The 22020-nt window shown below is 41.1% G+C and overlaps 1 protein-coding gene across 5 annotated transcripts in view; it reads left to right on the top strand.

Moving 5' to 3' along the window:
• Positions 1 to 3003: 3003 nt before the first annotated feature.
• The window catches only part of kcnq2.L (potassium channel, voltage gated KQT-like subfamily Q, member 2 L homeolog), a 35843-nt gene continuing 16826 nt past the window's right edge, over positions 3004 to 22020 (top strand). For 4 of the 5 annotated variants that reach the window (XM_018237047.2, XM_018237048.2, XM_041577177.1 and 1 more), the window contains exons 1-7: positions 3049 to 3571; positions 16364 to 16454; positions 17465 to 17591; positions 17678 to 17853; positions 18148 to 18273; positions 18549 to 18659; positions 18881 to 18976. In XM_018237047.2, the coding sequence (XP_018092536.1) occupies positions 3282 to 3571; positions 16364 to 16454; positions 17465 to 17591; positions 17678 to 17853; positions 18148 to 18273; positions 18549 to 18659; positions 18881 to 18976 (1017 nt within the window). In that variant the 5' untranslated portion in view covers positions 3049 to 3281. Of the gene's footprint in view, positions 3572 to 16363; positions 16455 to 17464; positions 17592 to 17677; positions 17854 to 18147; positions 18274 to 18548; positions 18660 to 18880; positions 18977 to 22020 lie in introns of all 5 variants that reach the window. The other variant, XR_005964206.1, reaches the window with a different exon arrangement.

The following is a 22020-nucleotide window of genomic DNA, read 5'->3' as shown; positions in this document are numbered from 1 at the left end:
TGTGCATATATGATATGGGGGTTACACTGTGACAGTGGTTGGAGGAAAGATGGGGGTATATCTGTGTCTATATATTATACAGTTACATTATGTGCATATATGATATGGGGGTTACACTGTGACAGTGGTTGGGGGAAAGATGGGGGTATATCTGTGTCTATATATTATACAGTTACATTATGTGCATATATGATATGGGGGTTATATTGTGACAGTGGTTGGGGGAAAGATGGGGGTATATCTGTGCCTATATATATATATATATATATATATATATATATATATATATATATATATATATATATATATATATGTGTATATATATATATGTGTATATATATATATATATATATATATATATATATATATATAGGGGTTACACTGTGAAAGTGGTTGGGGTTGGGGGGGAAATGAGGGGGGTATTTCTGTGCCTATATATTAGACAGTTATGTTATGTACATATGTGATATGGGGGGGATACACATTAAAACCACTGCAGTATATGTCAGAGCTGGGACTGTAATGCAAGGAGGTGCAGAAAACAAGTAAACAACTCAATAAATGGGCTGTTCATTTCTGCCACAAGGGGGTTCTATATGTGAGAACTGCTGGTTGGAGGGGCATATAAATCTGTTTTATGCCGAGTGGGACCAACTGCAGGGAAGACTGAGGTACATTGCTAGTAACTAGTGATGGGCGAATTTGGGGCGTTTTGCTTTGCCGAAAAATTTGTCTCATTTTTGACGCCGGCATCCGTTTTTTGGACGCTGCCGAATGTTCGCGGCGGTTTCACGAATTTATTTGCCGGAATAAATTCACCCATCACTACTAGTAACAGCTGTAGTATGTCTGATTCCACATACAGAGATCCATTTACATCTGCAAAACCCTATATGTATGTCTGAGGAAAACATCACTGTTACAGACCTGCAGGCTGGAAACTTAGGAGCCAATGAATATGACAGAGATGGCCAAGTCAGTGGAATTCTGAGAATTGTAGTCACAATTCTTGAGGAGCCGTACCCTACCTGGGATAAGGGCAAATAAGCCTCTTCCAGTTCCTATTGCCACTTGAGTAAACCAGGACCTATGCTGGGCATAGGTTTCTGAACTAAGGTTCCCCCTGGACAGTATCACTGTATAACTCACTTACAAACTGAGTATCACTGTGCCCAGTTACACACTGAGTAATACTGGATCACTTAGTTACACACTGAGTAACACAGTTACACACTGAGTAACACTGTCACCCAGTTACACACTGAGTAACACTGTATCACTTATTATTGTCACATATTACCACTCACTTCAGTATAGGGGTGAACATAAGCTCCCTAAGAATTCCTTTATATTTTTAGTAAATACATTAAAATGTCCAACCTGTAGCCATCAAGCTAGTGTGGAACTGGAGCTCAGTTGGAGGCAATGTGTTTCTGTAGAATGGTCAAATTTCTGAAGTGTGAAGCTGAAAATCCAGAAGGACATTTGCCCTTGGGTTAGAGATTGGGGGATGTCTAGAACTTAATAAAGGCCCTGTAAATTGAGCCATGGGTCCCATTGCCACCAGCTGCCTGTCATATTTTGGGGAGTGTGTTTATTTGACAGAGCAAATAAATGACTGCTCTGATTATCCCCAGGACAATGACTCCTGCTAATGACCCTTCAAAGTCCTTGATGCCCCCTTGGGGAATGGAAATCATTGCTGTGTGTACAGCTGCATAGGCAAATGGGCACAATAAAACTGGGATTGCTGTTTGTGTAGAGCTAGAGATGGGGGAGTGCTGAAAACACAGTGGCCATGGAGATTGTTAGGGGCTTGGGATCATTAGCTGTGGGGTACTGAAAAGACAGCGACTCAAGAAAGTGCTCTTTGTTTTGGTCTGTGCGATGAGCTTGGGGGGTGCAAAATGAGTGCCTGCCAAAGCGAGTGCTTAGGGTGTCCCGCCTTTGCTTGGGCCTAGGGATGATCCCAAGCACTGACTGCTGCCAAGGAGAACTGGGGGGTTCTGAATGGGCAGCAGCAATGGAAAGTGTTCATGGTGGAGTGCAGAATGAAAAGCTACCAAAGAGAGTGCTTAGAGTCTGGTAGAATTGCCAAGGACAGTGTTTAATGTCTTGGAGCACTGTTATTGATTGGTGCTGGGGCCTGAATGGATAGTAGCCAAGTGAGGATTAGCCAAGTGAGCCCTAGAACAGCTCTCTGTGCAAGAATCTTGGGGTGCTGAATGGATAGCACTGGATAGACTGGACAGGGACTGTGAGTCAATCTGGAGGTGCTGAATGGATAGCAATCGTGAGAGATCTCAGGGCCTGGGTGTCAGTGTCTAAAATGTTCTAGTTCCTGACTAGAAAGTCTTTAGCAGTGGAGAGGCTAGGACAAAAGGGACATTGTAGGCACTCATTATTTAAGCCACTGTACTTATGGTCTGTCATTCTTCTTTCCTATTACTGATTGTGGGCTCCCATCTGAGTGCAGAAGAGATGGAAACATAATCCAGGAGATTTGTATTAGTTTAAAGGCTCAATAAGGAGGTCTGGCTGATCATCAACCATAGCCTATAGGCGACTAAATGGATTCAGGAGGAGCAATTGAAAGTGTTGCCATATGTCTACATTTAATGGGCCAAGCATTGCTGATTAGCACCAAACACAAATGTTGCTTTAGGCAGAAGCATTAAACATTAAATAGAGTTCCTGTATATTGGGGCTGCAGCTATTAACAATAGTATAGTGACTGACTGGTTGCCAGCGAGGGACAAAGAATAAATACAGTTGTTTAGCTGGTGCGGATTCTGCAGAACCTCTTGACGAGATGACCAATCACTCACATTCATATTATAACACACAGATCATGGCAATGCAAACACTGACCACTTGCGGGTTTCCGACTGATCTACTATTTCCAGCATCCGCGGCAGCCAAGGCAATTGTAGTTCACTAGCAGCTGGAGGGTGAGAGAGAGTCTGGGAAGGGTTAATAGGGAGGGAGGAGCACTCAGGCGGATTGCAGAGATTCACTCAGCTCAGAACCAGTTCCCATTGAGCTGCGGAGAGAGAAGACACTACATCCTCCCCCCATCAAGGTGCACCCTCTTCACCCACATCGCTCCCACCCTGGTACCCTACCCACTCCCACACACAGCCAGCCCTCACCCTAGTGCTGAGCATCCTTCTTTCCACCCTGACACCTACTTGCCTTCCCCTAAATCCAGCACTACTGCCCCTTATCCTGACACCATGAGCACTTGGGAGAGCCCCCCAGCCTGAGACCCCGATACCACCATGGTGCAGAAATCCCGCAATGGGGGAGTGTACCCCGGCCCCACTGGAGAGAAAAAGCTAAAGGTGGGCTTTGTGGGACTGGACGCAGGACCCCCAGACACCAGCAGGGACGGGGCTCTCCTTATAGATGGCTCAGATAGACGCAGCAGTATCCTTACTAAACCCCACTCGGGGGTCTCGGGCACCGGGAAGCCACCCAAACGCAATGCTTTCTATCGCAAACTCCAGAATTTCCTCTACAATGTGCTGGAGAGACCCCGGGGCTGGGCCTTCATCTACCATGCCTATGTGTAAGTACCCTGGGGCCCTCAGTCAGGGGGGTGTATGTGTGTGTGAGAGACTGTATTATGTCTATGTACCGGGGGACCTGTACTATATGCTCCCCAGGGGCCAACGTCTATGTGTGAAAATAATACCATATCTGCTGGTGTGTGCCAGAGACACAAAGAGCCCTAATCTGTTGGGTCTTTGTAAGTGTTCAGTTAGCTGTACCCCATCATGCCCTGTACTATGTGTGTGTCTTGTGTTGTACCATGAAACTGTACCCCCTCATGCCCTGTACTATGTGTGTGTATTGTACCATATTGTCTCATATACTGTGTGCAAATAAGCATTGTAACTTACTGTGTGTGACTCTTCTTGGGGCCACAAGAGGCCTTCTTATATCATGTTATTATAGAGGGCTTCATGCATCAAATGTGTTTGTAAAAGAGCAGAATGGGGTTCTCGTCATTTTCCAATACATTCCTTTATCAGTATGGGTTTGGTAGACACCCACATATCAGGCAGTATCGGTCTGATATATGGGTGTTCGAATCTGAAGCCCCTAACCCAAGGTGGGAATTTATGTGTAAACAACTCCAAGTTTGAGAGATAACCAGCTTTGGCCATGGACAGACTGTATGACTGGAGGGAAACATTTGGTATTTGCATTGGATTGGCCATCTTCTCCCACTGTAGGCAGCCCTGTCCTGTCCTACTTTATGGCTGAGATTCTAGCTATCTGTATAACAGAACATTCTGTCCCAGTGGCTGCACAGATCCTATCTCATCCCCATTGTAAGCAGCAGTCCGCTCTGCTTTATGGCTGAGATTCTAGCTATCTGTATAACAGAGCATTCTGTTAAAGTGACACAGATCCTATCTGTTTGTAAGTAGCAGTGATGCCCTGCTTTATGGCTGAGAGTCTAACTATCTGTATTAGAGTATTCTGTCCCAGTGGCTGCACAGATCTGATACCTACTTTTTGCATCACTGCAGGGTTGAAGCCTAACAGGATAAATTGGCAGAACAATTGAAATAAAGCCTGCTGCAGGGTCTTTGTCCATTTTAAAATGACTCCTTTTATGTAACCTGGATATACAGTATTTATTAGGAGAAAACTGCTCAGTTAACAGTTAGTAGTTAATATAATTTAAAAATGGGTTTTCTGACATGAGGGTATGCCTTTAAACAAAGCTATTTATGACTGTTTATATGAGTTCATTGTGCCAGGCAAAAACCTCCCCCTCCCTTTACAGAACTGTGCTAGACGTGATTTGTAAACTTCTATCCACCCTGTATTAATAAAACTGCGAGGGGCTAAACTATTTCTTATTTTCCTTTGCCTACTTTGATTTATTGGGGATATGATTCCTGTCCCCCTGTGCTCCCTGCACCCCCTGCACCCCCTGCTCCGAGCTCATGTTTTTTTTCCTGAACATGAAGAAACTGCGATTGAAAATTGTGACTCTGCCCTGAGCCCAACCCAGTCTGTACTGGCACAAAGGGAGTGAATTCCATTGGTTCAACCATAGAACAATCACTAGCACAGTCCTCTTCTTGTTTATTTAAGGAGAATGTTACATGTGTCATATCAGGAAGGGACTGCAATTCCTCAATTGCCATATTCCCCTCTCCTTGTGTCTATATGGACTAAGCCATGCAGTGAATAATGGGAAAATAGCTCAGCCATAGAAAATTATTCTGAAAATCTAACCTGGGTTTGGGGAGGGGGGCAGTTCAGGCACTTTCATTACTGTGGATTAGAAAGAGTCTGATTAGTCCAGTGAGTTACAGACCATTCACTTTGGTGCTGATAAAATAAATGGAGAAACTACTCAGTGATTTCTAATATCCTTATCATTTACAGTAGGGGGTACATTATCCCTTATAATACATGAGTGATACTCAGAGTTCCCTGTATAACTCAGCCTGCAGCCTTGTCCCTTTATATGGTCACAGAACCCCTCAATGACTTCTAATATCCTTATCATTTACAGTAGGGGGTACATTATGCCTTATAATACGAGTGACACTCAGAGTTCCCTGTTTAACTCAGCCTGCAGCCTTGTGCCTTTATATAATCACAGAACCCATCAGTGATTTCTAATACCGTTATAATACACAAAAGCCATGAATATTTTGCAAATTATATCCTTATAAACGGTGACTAGTGATGTCATCAGTTATAAACGGTGAGCAGGGATGTCATTTTTGTGACATGACTCACTAAAACTTGTGTATTATAATAAATAAAGTATCCCTTGTTGGAAAATATGAGGATATTAGAAGTAACCTCTGAGTTCCGTGACCTGTGTAAAAGCACTTAGCCTATATATGGTCATAAAACTCCTCGGTGACTTATAATATCCTTAGAATTTACAAGAAGGGGTACTTTATTCACTATATTATTTACACTAGGGGGTATATTATCCACTTATAATACATAAGTGATACTCAGAGTTCCCTCTTTAATTTGGCCTGCAGCCTTGTGCCTTTATATGGTCGCAGAACCCCTCACTAACTTCTAATATCCTTATCATTTACAGTAGGAGAATATTATCCCTTATAATACATGAGTGATACTCAGAATTCCCTGTATAACTCAGCCTTGTGTTTTTATATGGTCACAGAACTCGTCAGTGAATTCTAATAGTAATGAGGGACTTTTTTTCCGCCATGTATGATATCACCACACATTTTTGAGTTTCCGGCCGGTGAAAAACTCTTGCATCATAGTATTCTCCCATCTCCATCCACATGGGATATAAGCAATTGGCATTTGAGCATCCAGATATCTGTTGGTGATTTTTTAATTGTGCCTGTGTTTGTAAGATAGTAGTATATAAACTATAGTACTTTTTGGCTAAACAGCAACATAGTTACAAGTGTAGTACAGTTATGGGACCTGTAATCCAGAATTTTTTTGGATAATGGTTCTTTCCGTAATTTGGATCTTCATACCTTAAATTTACTAGAAAATCAATTAAACATTATATAAACCCAATAGGCTGGTTTGCCTTAATTATATCATAGTTTGGATCAAGTACAAGGTACTGTTTTAATATTACAGAGAAAAAGGAAATAATTTTTAAAAATGTTAATAAAATGTTTAAAATGGAGTCTATTGGAGACAACCTTCCCGTAATTCAGAGCTTTCTGGATAATGGGTTTCCAGATAACGGATCCCGTACCTGCAGTAGGTACTATTACCAGTCTAATAGAGGTAATGCCAAAATCACAGACACATGTTTTTACGATATTGGCAACATGATAGTCTTTTTTTTTTCTATTGAAAAAACAGCTGTAGTGTAGGGGATGGAAGGTCCTCTAATGATGTAGGGTATGTGTGTAGTAGTATAACCAACTATAAATGCATGTGATTTTGCCTTCCCATTGACTCCAAATCAATTCGAAAATTTTGATGCAGGTTTGCATATAAAGCAAAATGTGGCAGATTCACTTAACACTAATTTCTAATATCCTTATAATTTACAGTAGGGGCAAATGCATTATTATTATTACATGTATTTTTAAAGTGCCCAACATATTCTGCAGCGCTGTACAATACATGGGTGTATACATTGAACATACAGATTGCATACAAAAGAAAACCAATACAAGAGATAGAGAGGTTCCTATCCAAAAGAGCTTACAATCTAAAAATGTATCATTACAAATCTAGAGTATAATAATGCCTGAGCTATACACATGTGTACCTGTAGTGGGACTGGGAAGCATGAAATAGTGCGTCAGAAGGAGCTGCACATTGTCTTATTATCTATAATTCATGGAGAGTGGAAGTTTCAGCTCAAGAGGAAAGGAATATTGGTCAGGAAAAAAAAGGCTGAGTGCAGGGTAGAATTCTGCTTTTTTCAACCTCAGTAGTGAATGTGCCATTAAATTGGGAGGCAGAAATCATATTGACCTATCCATCATCACTTAGCACTTCTCCCCATGTAACTGGGTCACAACCTGCTTCCTGATGAGTTCTTGGGATCCACAGCCATCTTCCTTTATCCAGACCTGATTTCTGGGAAGCCAAATGAGCTCAGCAGTTTCTGCCAGGATCTTTGTTGGCTCAGCATCTGCTTAAATTCCAATTCATAGATTTATAGCCCTGTAGCCTGTTAGGAGGAATGTGGAATTAGCAGAGATTTAATGATCTCTCCTGAGGTTCTGAGTCACACTGACACGGATTGGTCCAATACACTGTGCAAGAGAGAGAGAGGTGTTGTAGGCTATATGGGTGTATTGCACTATAGTCATGCCAGTCATGCTAGTCACCATAACTGGCCTTCAGCATCCCCTGCATTTACACAGGTGGAGAGTAGGACAAGATGGAAATGGTAGGGCAAGATGGAAACAGTACTGCTGGAGACAAGATGGAAACAGTTGGCCAAGATGGAGATGTGGGATATGATGGAGGCAGTGGTACTGGAGACAGTAGGGGTAGAGGGAGTCAGTAGTGCAAAATGGAGCCATTAGGACACAATCAAGACAGTAGGATACAATCAAAAATAAGACACAATGAAACTAGTAGGACATGATGGAGAGAGCAAGGCAAGATAGAGACCATAAGACATAATGGATTGGAAACAGTGGGGCAAGATAAATGCAGTAGAACAAGACACAGCTAGAAGGGTAAGATGAAGACAAGAGGGCAATTGTAGCATTAGGACAGGATGGAGACAGAAGGGCAAGATGGAGGCAGTACAACAAGTCAGTCATAGCAGGGCAAGATGGAGGCAGTAGAACAAGACATAAACAGCAGGGCAGATGGAGACTGTAGGACAAGATGGAGACAGTAAAACATGATGGAGACAGCAGGGCAAGACAGAGACCATAAAACTTCACAGTAGGGCAAGATTAAGGCAGGAGAAAAGTCAGAGATAACAGGCTAAGATGGAGACAGATGTGCAATTGTATCATTAGGACAAGATGGTGACAGTAACACATTAAATGTGTTCTTCAACCTGCATCCTATGGTTGTTTAGATTATTCTCTTACCATGCAGCCTAACACTGTCAGGGGAAGGGGGTCTGTACAACCTCTGAATGTTCATAGTTTGCAGAGGGCCCTAAAAAGCCTGTTTCACTTTGACCCAGCTGCCCAAGTATAGTGTTCAGTGTGCAGGTAACCTAACTTCAGACACTGCAGAGCATGTAAGGCAATACTGTGTGATGCATTGCGGAGCAGAGGTTACAGTATTTCATGCTAAGAAGAGAACACATAAGACCTCTGTATAGATCTTCTGTCCCTGGGGTCATGCAAACCATATACTTGTGCACTTTTCTTGATTTGCTGACAGCCTGTTCTGCTTGCTGATGAGGAGATGGGATGCATGGGGTAGATGAGACGACCAGAGCCCTGCAAATTGCACAGACCTTGAAACTCACTAAACAGGTTTATTACATGTGATAAGTTTGGTTTCTATGTTTTAATTATTTTAATTTATTTGCTCTTATTTAATTGAAACTGGGAACATGGACACACATACACAGCCACTGATATTCGACACTGACTTTAGGTATCCATCCAATTCCCCCGAGGAATGCAGCCTAGCAACGGGCTGTAGAGATGGCAATCGGTGATAGTCTGATGTTACATTGTTGGGATAGCTCTGGCCAGAACAGTGATTAAAACATAACAGATATCCTAGTGTTGCCTTTAACAGCCCTGAAATGTGAAACAAAACATTCCATTAATGTGGAATCCAATGTCCCAGGGCTCTGACATCTTTTTGCTTTCATCTAGTTACTGACTGAGTAATAAGAAAATTGCAGCCCATGTTTAATGGTGGGGAGAGGGCAAGCATCTCTCTGGACATTCTCTCTGGGCAGTGCCCAGCCTACTTTAAAATGGGAAAACCATGAACCAAGCTTGACCCAATCAGATTATTAGTATGTACTATTGGATTTTGTAAATAACAGTTGGATGTTCAAAAGTATGTAGCCAATCAGAGTATTAGAATATTCTCAATGCTAGACCAACGTCTAGCCAATTAGAACATTAAAATGGGAACAGGTTGTATCCAATTAGTACATCAGGACATTTTGCTCCAGAAGGAACAGCAAAGAGCCTCACTGTCTCATTCAGTAAGACCAATAATGTGTAATTTTACCCAGGTTACGTTGTGGACAAGTGTTTGCCTTAAAGTACTTAATTTAGGGCAATTGGGACCCAAGCAAATACAAGGCTAAGAGAGGAAGGGCCCTAAGAGCCTCCAGCTGAACAAGGAAGTCATCCTGGCTGTGGCATGGCACTGGGATTTATTTTCCTCCCTATGAGGTTGGACGGAGCTTCCTCTGTTAAAAGCCTTATATAAACGAAATGCGGTTACATGGCTGTTGATTTGGCACATGTTTCCCTTCCCCGCTGCACTTACTGTACTTCCGCCTCTAAGTTTCCTACTTAATATTAATTTATGTCATTCTCATATGACCAGACAGGATTTGGCAGAGATATAAGATTGTTACCCCCATATATCTGTTTGGGTAGCAGGCTGTCTGCCTTTTAACTATTGCTTGGCCAGATCAGTAGCTGGATAAAGTATTGCCTGGAGGCAAAGGCCTGTGGGTTATGGTGTAAAAAGGTGTTTATGACAAGGAATCTGCATATAGTCCAAGATGGTGATATTGGTGCCAGTGATATGAAGAGGAGGTATACTGCCAATCTAGGACACTAGTTTGGTTCATGTTTGGAGGCACAGTCTTCGGAATGATCTTGATATGATAGAAACTGTCCAGGTAGGCAACAGAGATGATGGCTTAATAACAAAGAATGGCACAAATCTTTAAAGAAGAACTCCACAAAAACATAACTTAAGCTTTTTGAAAAGTAACATAATTTCAAGCAACTTTGCAATATATATAAATTAAAAAATATGCAGACTTTTCATGATTTTTGATGGCTTCTGACAGTTCCCTAAGCCTAGCCCCCTGCTCTCCTGCTGATCTGTCTGACTACTTTGCTGAGCTGGCTGACTACTGTTACTTTGTATCAACAGTCATCTGTCCTCAGCCTGCATCCTCCAAGCCCCACAATTCCCTGCACACATGATTTCAATAAGGAAAAGTGCAATGCATTGTGGGTTATGTAGTTCCTGCATGCTGTCTGTAAGCTGTGTAGAAGTTGTTACACTTTGTTACATCGGTGTTTTAGTCCCTCTTTCCCTGCCAGGATTTCAAATGATGCAGAAAGAGAAGAACTGTTAAAAAGCTGGATTTCAACATAGAAAATGGCATTTAATCATACTTTTTGAAGAAACAGGTAACTGTGATTGGTATATTAGGGGTTTCGGTATTATGTGCAAATTTTGGTTTGGAAAATTTGGTTCCCCTTTAATATATGCAACTAAGGAAAGAAAAGGGAGAGAAATGATATGATAGATAGTATTAAATAAATTACAGGAATTATCAGAAGGTCTGGGAGTGGGAGATAACTAGACCCCAGGGTCACAACATAAAGTTGGAGGAACACTAAAGGCAACACAAGGAATCAATTATTTACAGAAAGTGGAATAAAGTCATGGAACAGCCTCCCAGCAGGTATTTATATGGAGTTTAAACTAGGGGTGAACCTAATCCAGGATTTGTTTTGGGATTCGGGATTCAGATTTGGCCGAATCCTTGTGCCAGGCCAAACCAAATCTGAATCCTAATTTGCATATGTAAATTAGGGGCGGGTAGGGACTTTTCGTCATAAAAGAAGACGTTTTCCACTTTTTCCTTTCCTGACCCTAATTTGCATATGCAAATTAGAATTCGGGTTCAGTTCGTTATTCGGCCGAATATTTCACGAAGGATTCGGGAATTTGGCTAATTCCAAATAGTGGATTCTGTGCATTTCTAGTTTAAACCTGAATGGAATAAGTACAAAATTATTTTAAAGACTTCAAACCACAATTAAGCATTTAAGGAGATGGTTTACCTTTCAATTAACTTTTATTATGTTAAAATGTCTTATTCCTAACAATAAGACTTTCATTATTTATTTTTATAGGTTTTGAATTATTTGCCTTCGTTTTTTACCTTTTTCCAGTTTACAAATGGTCAGTAATCATGGCAGCCAAAAACTATTGCTCTGCAAGGTTACAATTGTTAGATTTTATTGCCTATCTCCTATGCAGGACTCTCCTGTTCAAATTCCCATGTCTCGTCCAAACCACTGCCTGGTTGCTAGGGTGAATGAGACCCTAGCAACCATATAGCTGCTGAAATAGCAAACAGAGTTGCTGAACAAAAAGCAAAAAATCATAAAAACGGAGACCAATTTCAAATTGCCTTATAGTATCAATGTCTACATCATACTAAAACTTAATTTAAAAGCAAGCTACTCGGAAAGCATTTTGGTACAATGTGTCTGTAGAAGGGCAACCTCAAATACGAAGATCTGGCTTTGGAGGAGCCTCTTTCATGTTGACACTGGACAGTTTATAACTAGGAGTTTTTGCAATTAAATCAACTTCAGTTAGGCAGCTCTGTGAAAGTGTGGGTGAGATTGGTATAAATTGGGCACAAACTGTCTAAGTTCAGATTCTGATTCATGACTTGGGTATATCTCTCTCTATTGTTACTGTGGCTTTGTCTGTGTTTATTCTGTAGCAGAGAAGTTACAGAATGTGCAGTGATTTGTATCTGGTAATTATCAGTGCAGATTTTAATTACAGTTTCTCAGGGAGAGGCCTTCACTAAACTTTAGCTGTGTCAGTTCTATTGATCTGTGTTGATTTATTAGCAATAGTTGTACTATTGATCCTGCAGCTGTGCAATGGAATTCTTATTTTCTGGTTATAATTAACATAATGTATTATGTTTATAACCATATGCAAAATAGAGGTGTCAGCCTCCCATAGATACCCAGGACACAAATTAGAACTAACCCCTAATCTCACCCTCCCTGGCCTTTAGGCTGGGACCCCTTAATTTATAAAAAGATTACAGATATATAGAAACATTGGGGTAACAGTCATCCTGCTATAGTTCCAGGGCACAAATCTCACCCTTACTGGTCTTCAGACTGGGTCCCCTTAGCTCATAACAAGGTTACAAATATATAGAAACATTGGGTAACAGTCACCCTGCTATAGTTCCAGGGGTACCCAGGGCACAAATAAGCACTCACCCCAAATCTCCCCCTAACTGGCCTTCAGGCTGGGCCCCCTTAACTCATAACAAGGTTACAGATATATAGAAATATTGGGGTAACAGTCACCCTGCTATAGTTCCAGGTGTACCCAGGGCACAAATAAACACTAACCACAAATATCACCCTAACTGGCCTTCAGGCTGGGCCCCTTAGCTTATCACAAGGTTACAGATATATATATAAACATTGGGGCATCACACTGCTATAGTTCCAGGGGTACCCAGGGCACAAACAATCATTCCCCCCAAATCTCCCGCTAACTGCCTTTCAGGCTGGGCCCCTTAGCTCATAATAAGGTTACAGATACTGTATATAGAAACATTGGGGTAACAGTCACCCTCAGGCACGTTTCAGGGGCTGCTGCCGCCTGAGGCAGCAGCCCCAATGCCGCCCCTCCTCCTGCTCCGCTCTTCTAACTACCAGCGTCGGAGCGGGTGGAGGAGGGGCCGCATTGCTAGTGCAGTGAGCGCTATTGCGCTCGCTGCGCTAGAAGAGCCGAATTTCCGTTTTAAAAAACGGAAATTCGGCTCTTAAAGTTACCAGAGGCGGCTTTTTGCCGCCCCTGGTAACTGGCCGCTCCGTGCCGCCTGAGGCAAGATTCTCACCTTGCCTCATGGCCGGAGCGGCCCTGGTCACCCTGCTATAGTTCCAGGGGTACCCAGGGCACAAATAAGTACTCACCCCAAATCTCACCCTAACTGGCTTTAAGGCTGGACGTCTTAGCTCATAACAAGGTTACAGATATATAGAAACATTGGGGTAACAGTTACTCTGCCATAGTTTTAGGGGTACCCAGGACACAAATAAGGACTCACCCCAAATCTCAACCTAACTGGCCTTGAGGCTGGACCTCTTAGCTCATAACAAGGTTACAGATATATAGAAACATTGGGGTAACAGTCACAATCCTATAGTTCCAGGGGTACCCAGGGCACAAATAAGCACTCACCCCCAATTTCACCCTAACTGGCCTTCAGACTGGGCCCCCTTAGCTCATAATAAGGTTACAGATACTGTATATAGAAACATTGGGGTAACAGTCACCCTGCTATAGTTCCAGAGGTACCCAGGGCACAAATAAATACTCACCCCAAATCTCACCCTAACTGGCTTTAAGGCTGGACGTCTTAGCTCATAACAAGGTTACAGATATATAGAAACATTGGGGTAACAGTTACTCTGCCATAGTTTTAGGGGTACCCAGGACACAAATAAGGACTCACCCCAAATCTCAACCTAACTGGCCTTGAGGCTGGACCTCTTAGCTCATAACAAGGTTACAGATATATAGAAACATTGGGGTAACAGTCACAATGCTATAGTTCCAGGGGTACCCAGGGCACAAATTAGCACTCACCCCCAATTTCACCCTAACTGACCTTCAGACTGGGCCTCCTTAGTTCATAACAAGGTTGACCCTAAATGCTGCACCGGGCCTGAATACGCTATTGTCACCCTGATTTCAGAGCAGGACCCTCATATTCAACCCCACAATTTGGGAACCTCTGGGTCAGAGTCTTGTTGTGATTTCTGTGCTTAGCATTCAGATTGGTAGTGTAGCCATTAATTATCCGGTACTGCAGCTCACATAAACAGACTTAGGGAAGTCTCAAGAGATAAAAAAAGAAGGCTGAAATCATCAGGACTGTGTCAGGAAGGGAATTAATAATGAGAATTCAGGGATCAGATTTTTAATGACAGGTTATTCGCTGACGCACAACGGTAACATGATAAATGTGCTCCGTCACAGAGCGCACAGAAAGAGGACAGCTGAGCACTGAGCCATTGCAAGAACAAATTACGTGCTTCAGAACCTGTTTTTATTTGGGCTGATTGGGCCCTCGATGCATTTCTGGGAGGATGCTTGGAAATAAATCTTGCAAATGGGGTTTGTTTCATTTGTGAATATAAAAGATGGATTATCCTAAAATGTAGAGTTATATTCCGACATAGTTTTAAACATATCTTGTTTCTGGTGATTCAAAGGTGTAGTAGAGTAATGAGATTTTGCTATCAGCATAGGAAGGGTTCTTGACTGTAAGGGCAGTCAGGTTATGGGATTCCCATCCAAGAGAGGGGGAATGAACGATTCATTTGTGGGGGAAGAAAAGCTGGATTTCTCCATCTCTATCCTTCTGCTTGTGGCTGAACTGCCATTTTTACTGGGCCTGGAAAAATTTGAATCTTGTTTTTTTACAAAAACCACAAAATAAATTCCCTTTTTCATTATCCAATTACAAGAGCTTGGCAAAAACATTAAATGTTTTTTCTTGATACTTCTGCAACATTCACATTAGCAACTGATTAACTGATTCACACACACAGCACATGTACTGGAAGAGAAAATCTGTGTCTATAGTTATATCATGTGCATATATATCATACGGTTACATTATGTGCATATATGATGTGGGGGTTACACTGTGACAGTGGTTGGAGGAAAGATGGGGGTATAGCTGTGCCTATATATTATACAGTTACATTATGTGTATATATGACATGGGGGTTACACTGTGACAGTGGTTGGAGGAAAGATGGGGGTATATCTGTGCCTATATATTATACAGTTACATTATGTGCATATATGATGTGGGGGTTACACTGTGACAGTGGTTGGAGGAAAGATGGGGGTATAGCTGTGCCTATATATTATACAGTTACATTATGTGTATATATGACATGGGGGTTACACTGTGACAGTGGTTGGAGGAAAGATGGGGGTATATCTGTGCCTATATATTATACAGTTACATTATGTGTATATATGATATGGGGGTTACACTGTGACAGTGGTTGGGGGAAAGATGGGGGTATATCTGTGCCTATATATTATACAGTTACATTATGTGCATATATGATATGGGGGTTACACTGTGACAGTGGTTGGGGAAAGATGGGGGTATATCTGTGCCTATATATTATACAGTTACATTATGTGTATATATGATATGGGGGTTACACTGTGACAGTGGTTGGGGGAAAGATGGGGGTATATCTGTGCCTATATATTATACAGTTACATTATGTGCATATATGATATGGGGGTTACACTGTGACAGTGGTTGGGGAAAGATGGGGGTATATCTGTGCCTATATATTATACAGTTACATTATGTGCATATATGATATGGGGGTTACACTGTGACAGTGGTTGGGGAAAGATGGGGGTATATCTGTGCCTATATATTATACAGTTACATTATGTGCATATATGATATGGGGGTTACACTTTTGCATTGGCTGGGGAAAGATGGGGGTATATCTGTGTCTATATATTATACAGTTACATTATGTGCATATATGATGTGGGGGTTACACTGTGACAGTGGTTGGAGGAAAGATGGGGGTATATCTGTGCCTATATATTATACAGTTACATTATGTGCATATATGATATGGGGGTTACACTGTGACAGTGGTTGGAGGAAAGATGGGGGTATATCTGTGCCTATATATTATACAGTTACATTATGTGCATATATGATATGGGGGTTACACTGTGACAGTGGTTGGAGGAAAGATGGGGGTATATCTGTGTCTATATATTATACAGTTACATTATGTGCATATATGATATGGGGGTTACACTGTGACAGTGGTTGGAGGAAAGATGGGGGTATATATGTGCCTATATATTATTGTATTAATCAGGATGCTTCTGGCCTCTACAGGTTCCTCCTGGTTTTCTCCTGCCTTGTGCTCTCTGTCTTCTCTACTATCAAGGAGTATGAGAGCAGCTCGGAAGGAGCCCTCTATATACTGGTAAGTTTCTAAGTTTATCCACAGAAAAAATTATAAAAATGTGTTGTTTTTTGTGTAGCATCTAAATGAAAACGTGTGTCACATCAGTATTACATGATTTCAGTTCCTGTTTCACAAGGGTGCCATGAGCCCACCAGGAAACCTTACCAGTCACTCTCCACTTCTATTCTAGTTTTTCCTTCTCCTTTCCACTTTGAATGTTCTTCATTCTACCCCCAACTGTTTGAACTTTCTCCTCCCAGACTCCCTTATCTCTCCCCTTCTATATCTAGAATATAGAATATATATATATATATATATATATATATATATATATATATATATATATATATATTCTATATCTATCGCCTCACAATTTGTCTCTCTACTCTCTAAACCAGAGATCCCAACCTTTTTCACCCGTGAGCAACATTCAGATCTAAAAAGATTTGGGGAGCAACACAAGCATGAAAAATGTTCCTGGGTGGTGCCAAATAAGGGCTGTGATTTTCTCCTATGTGGACTGGCACCCTACAGGAAACTCTGTTTGGCAGTACACCTGGTTTTTATGCAACCAAAAATTGCCTCCAAGCCTGGAATTTAAAAATGAGCACCTGCTTTAAGGCCACTGGGAGCAACATCCAAGGGTTGGGGAGCAACATGTTGTTCAAGAGCTACTGGTTGGGGATCACTTCTCTAAACCCTTTGCCTTCTTCACTCTCCTTCTGTCTCTTTACTCTCCCCCCTATTATTTATTTGTTTCCAGTGATTTCAGTTTCGGTTGCAGGAACAGACAACATTGAGTTATATTTATACAGATCAAGTGGATTATTTTGCATTGGATGACATTAATGACCAATATTGCTTTAAATAAAATATGGTTGAGGAACAAGCGTTTATTGTAAGGGAGGAGAGCTACAGTATGGTGCTGGCATGGGTGCTAAGCCAACTGGCCAGGCAGCATATGAGTCCATTACTGGCTGGTATTTGCAGGGTGCATTGAAAAAAATGCCCTTTTTTCACTCTACCAGGAAATTATAACCATCGTCGTATTTGGAGTAGAATATTTTGTGCGTATCTGGGCTGCCGGATGCTGCTGTCGATATCGTGGTTGGAGAGGGAGGCTAAAATTTGCCCGCAAACCATTCTGTGTAATTGGTGAGTTGTTTCAGTGCAAATATGACATTTAAATTCGAGAAATTGGGGAAATACAGTAAAAAACATATATTCTGCCCTCTGTACAGACATCATGGTGCTGATTGCGTCCATAGCTGTTCTGTCTGCCGGTTCCCAGGGGAATGTTTTTGCCACATCAGCCCTTAGGAGTTTGAGGTTTCTTCAGATTCTCCGTATGATTCGTATGGACCGAAGAGGGGGGACATGGAAGCTTCTGGGTTCTGTAGTGTATGCACATAGCAAGGTAACCTATCAACATTCTTTGAGAATTTTGAAATTAATAATTTTCCAGAAATGTAGAAGACCTTATAGACATTCAGTGATAAGAGGGGGGACATGGAAGCTTCTGGGTTCTGTAGTGTATGCACATAGCAAGGTAACCTATCAACATTCTTTGAGAATTTTGAAATTAATAATTTTCCAGAAATGTAGAAGACCTTATAGACATTCAGTGATAATTCCCCCATACTGGAACTTAGAAATGATTGCAGAAGCTTCTGTACATAGAATGTTCTTCCAACGTCTTCATCTCTTGCAGGAACTGATAACGGCTTGGTACATTGGATTTCTATGCCTCATTCTGGCTTCCTTCCTGGTGTATCTGGCTGAGAAAGAGGACAATGACATGTTTGATACCTATGCAGATGCCTTGTGGTGGGGCTTAGTGAGTATTTTGCAGATCCAAAGGGCACTGGAAACTTCGTAGGGTTTAGAATATTGGAAAGGAATATTGGAAACTTTGGCAAAACCATTACAGGTGATCAGATAATCAGTTGTGATACCTGGTGACCTTCAAAACCAAGGACAGTTCCAAAGCAAAGTGAAGTTAATATTGGTTGCTTGACATCTTCTGATAACACTTTAAGCTCCAAAAATCCCAAATCCATCATTTGGAAAGACAACTAATGGGAAACACCCCCATTCTCCTCTTTTCTTCAGATCACGTTGACTACCATTGGTTATGGAGATAAGTTTCCAAAGACATGGAATGGGCGTCTTCTGGCTGCCGCATTTACTCTTATTGGTGTCTCATTCTTTGCTCTTCCTGCGGTAAGTATTTGCTAAACTTCTAAAGACTTCCAAATGCTGCCCATAATGCATGACCTTACAAAGGGAAGTATGGAGTTTTAAGACATGGCCTCAGTCCTCCATCTGTTTTTTTACAGACAAGAAATGGTGATAAGTGCAGTTCAGCTGGGCAATTAGAGAAATCTTGATTGTGACCTTTTCTCCTAGTCAAGTAGGTTATAATGTTTCTGTGTTCACTGCAGGGAATCCTGGGCTCTGGATTTGCCTTGAAGGTTCAAGAACAGCACAGGCAGAAGCATTTTGAGAAGAGGCGAAATCCAGCAGCTGGGCTCATACAGGTAGGGGCAAGATGGGGAGTCAACACTGAATGTTCCAAGAGATAAACATGTGTTCATCCCTATGTAGAGCAGGGGTCCTCAAGCTTTTTTACTTGTGAGCCACATTAAAATGTAAAAAGAGTTAGGGAGCAACACAAGCATGTAAAAAGTTCACAAGGGTGCCAAATAAGGGCTGTGACGGACTATTTAGTAGCCCCTATGAGGTCTGGCAGCCTACATGAGGCTCTACATGGCAGTACATGGCTGTTTTTAGGTATTTACTTACCTCCAAGCCTGGAATTCAAAAATAGTCACCTGCTTTGAGGCCACTTAGAGCAACATCCATAGGGTTGTTGAGCAACATGCTGCTCGTGAGCCTCTGGTTGGGGATCACTGATGTAGAGGTTGTTGTAACTGGGCCACATGAATAGAAGAGTCTTCCAATCATGAGTGAAGGTAAAGAGAGACAATTAATGGGGAACAGGATGGGTGACGAATGAATACAAGAGAATCCAATAAATATAAGTTTAAGCTGTGAGACTGTAAATCATTAATGTTTTCTCTACAAAATACACACTGGCTTCATTGTTTGGAACCTTTGGAGAAATGTGGTCCAAGCCGCAGAGAGCTTTATCTTCACAATGCTTAATCCATCAATAACAAATTGTAATATTTATACAGTAGGTCAGGGGTTGGGTTTATATATATAAAACAAGAATAGTACTGCTATAACACATAGTATGTATGTGTGTATGCATTTTAAAGGGCCAGTAAACCACCTTTGTTTAAAATGAGTGTAATGAATAGGGCTTGTGCTGAACATAATTTGTGCCTATTGTTTTAATCACAGGGAAATTGAGCTATTCTATGTAAGACCCTTGTTGTGAGTTCAATAATTAGATTCCCAGTGCACAGATAATCCAACTGCATAATGGACTCCTGCTTATCTGTAAATCAAAACAGTCACAACAAAGGGTGAAACGGGGGGGGGATGTTTATACAGATCTCAATAACTTTAGCTAAACTAAATCACCGACTTCAAATAGTAAGTGTAAAAGCAAAACAATGTTCTATTACTACTTTATAAAATATAATAAGAAATATGCATTTTAAAATGAAAAAGGAAGAATGTTGTGTTTGTTCTGCCTTGTCCTACTTTGAGTTATGTCCTGTGTAACCAGTATTATAGTTAATAAAAATAACCATTCAAAATTGACCCTGTCTCGTGTATTGTAAGACACTTTGATGCTGAGCATATAGCTTAAATAGTTGCTAAAAAGTAGACTATATGGAAAGACAGTTGGGGGTCATTTATAAACACTGGACACATTTGCCCCTGGGCAGTAACCTGCAGCTGGCTGGAAAAAAGGCTAATCGCTGATTGGTTGCTATGGGTTACTCTCCAGATGCAAATTTGCACAGTGTTTATAAATGAGTCCCACAGTAACATAAGTGCCAAAATATGGTATTCCCTTGTTCAAGCACACAGTGACCATGACATTATAGGATGTACAGTAATGGTAGGATTTACTATACTGGGAGGCATATCTTTCAAAAACCTAATTTCGAATGGCCAGTCTCAAGAGTGGCATTGTTTATTTTAAAAAAAGTCAAATATTGAAAATTCAATTGCATAAAAACTTGAATGCAGTAAAAACACATTCTATTCGTCTTTTTCTCAAATCTCAAAAACTCAAATTGAAAAATAGTGTTGCAAATACAACTGCCATTGACTTTGTCATGAACTCGCCTTTGAGACGGCAGATTTTTATATTCAAGTTTTTTTGCTTTTAATAAATATCGATCATTCCGGATTGGAAGCTCAAATTTGCTGTTTTTTGTGTGGAAAAAACTCTAGTTTGGATGGTAATAATTTTAATTTGCCCCTGTAGGTCCAAAATTTAGAGGGTTATGTACTAAAATCCAAATTTATCTCATTATTTAAATAAAAAACCACAACCAAACTCCCATAAAAATCAAGCTAAACCAGAATTGTACGGTTTTTTTTCCCAAAGTTTTTCCCGAATCGCTTAATTTTTTCAGGTTTTTTCCCCGACAAGCCATAATTTTTTGGATTTTTGCCCTAAAAGTCAGAAATGGTCGGATTTTTGGTCTAATTCCAGCACAGAAACTTCAAAATAGGATAGGGGCCTCTGCCATTGACTTATACACAACCTCGGCAGGTCTGAGATGGTTGATTTTCGGATTCTGGCTTTTTGTTGCATTGGGCTTTAATAAAACTTGAGAAATTGGAGTTTTAAAAAACATTCTGGTCCCGGTCTGGCATTTTGCCCCAAAAAGTCACTCCAGAGTTTATTAAATAACCCCTTAGTGTTGAGCCCCACTCAATAAGGGTTTCATATACTTGAAAACATTCCTATATAAGGAATTAACCTAATACTGCAAAACTGTTTTAATTTCACCAGACCACACACCAGACTGCCATCTTTAATGCGGGGTGTTTGAAGGACAACTATGTGGAAGAACAACACCATAACCACAATAAAAGGGCAAAAACATGAGCCAGAGTTGACAATTGGCATGGAGGTGACATGAATGTTGAAGAAGTTTTTTCATAGAGACAGGTTGGGGGCACTATAAGTTCAGAGGAGAGCACTGAGGTTCATAAGTTCTGCTGGTGCTGCCTGCTTTAGTGAATGTGTAGGAGGTGTGTGCGCCCACTAGTAGCACAGAACAGGCATTCTCTGTAGCACCCAGACACCATGACTTGGGAACAGATGGTGCAGGGAGGGGAGAGACAAAACTGAATAGATAGAAGAAAAGGGACTGGAACAGATTGTCCTGCTGCCGATCCTGCACCTGATCTAAATCCAAAAATAATATTTCTTTTGTATTTAAATCAATCAAGATGTTGTGCTGAGTATTTCATGTTTTAAGAGAAAGGACTATTGTGGAGATGTCCAGTGTTCTAAGAGAATAAAGTTTTATGTGCCAAGGCTTGGCAACTACTGGTCATGTTCTTATAAAAATCGTAGCCAGGCTTCAAAGCATTGGGGGCGTATTTATGATTTTTTTTTACTAAACTCCTATAGGAGACAAAAACA

Source organism: Xenopus laevis, chromosome 9_10L, assembly GCF_017654675.1.
Source record: "Xenopus laevis strain J_2021 chromosome 9_10L, Xenopus_laevis_v10.1, whole genome shotgun sequence".
Classification (NCBI taxonomy): domain Eukaryota; kingdom Metazoa; phylum Chordata; class Amphibia; order Anura; family Pipidae; genus Xenopus; species Xenopus laevis.
Note: the sequence above shows the minus strand (reverse complement) of the source record. Positions and strands in the feature narration are given on the sequence as shown.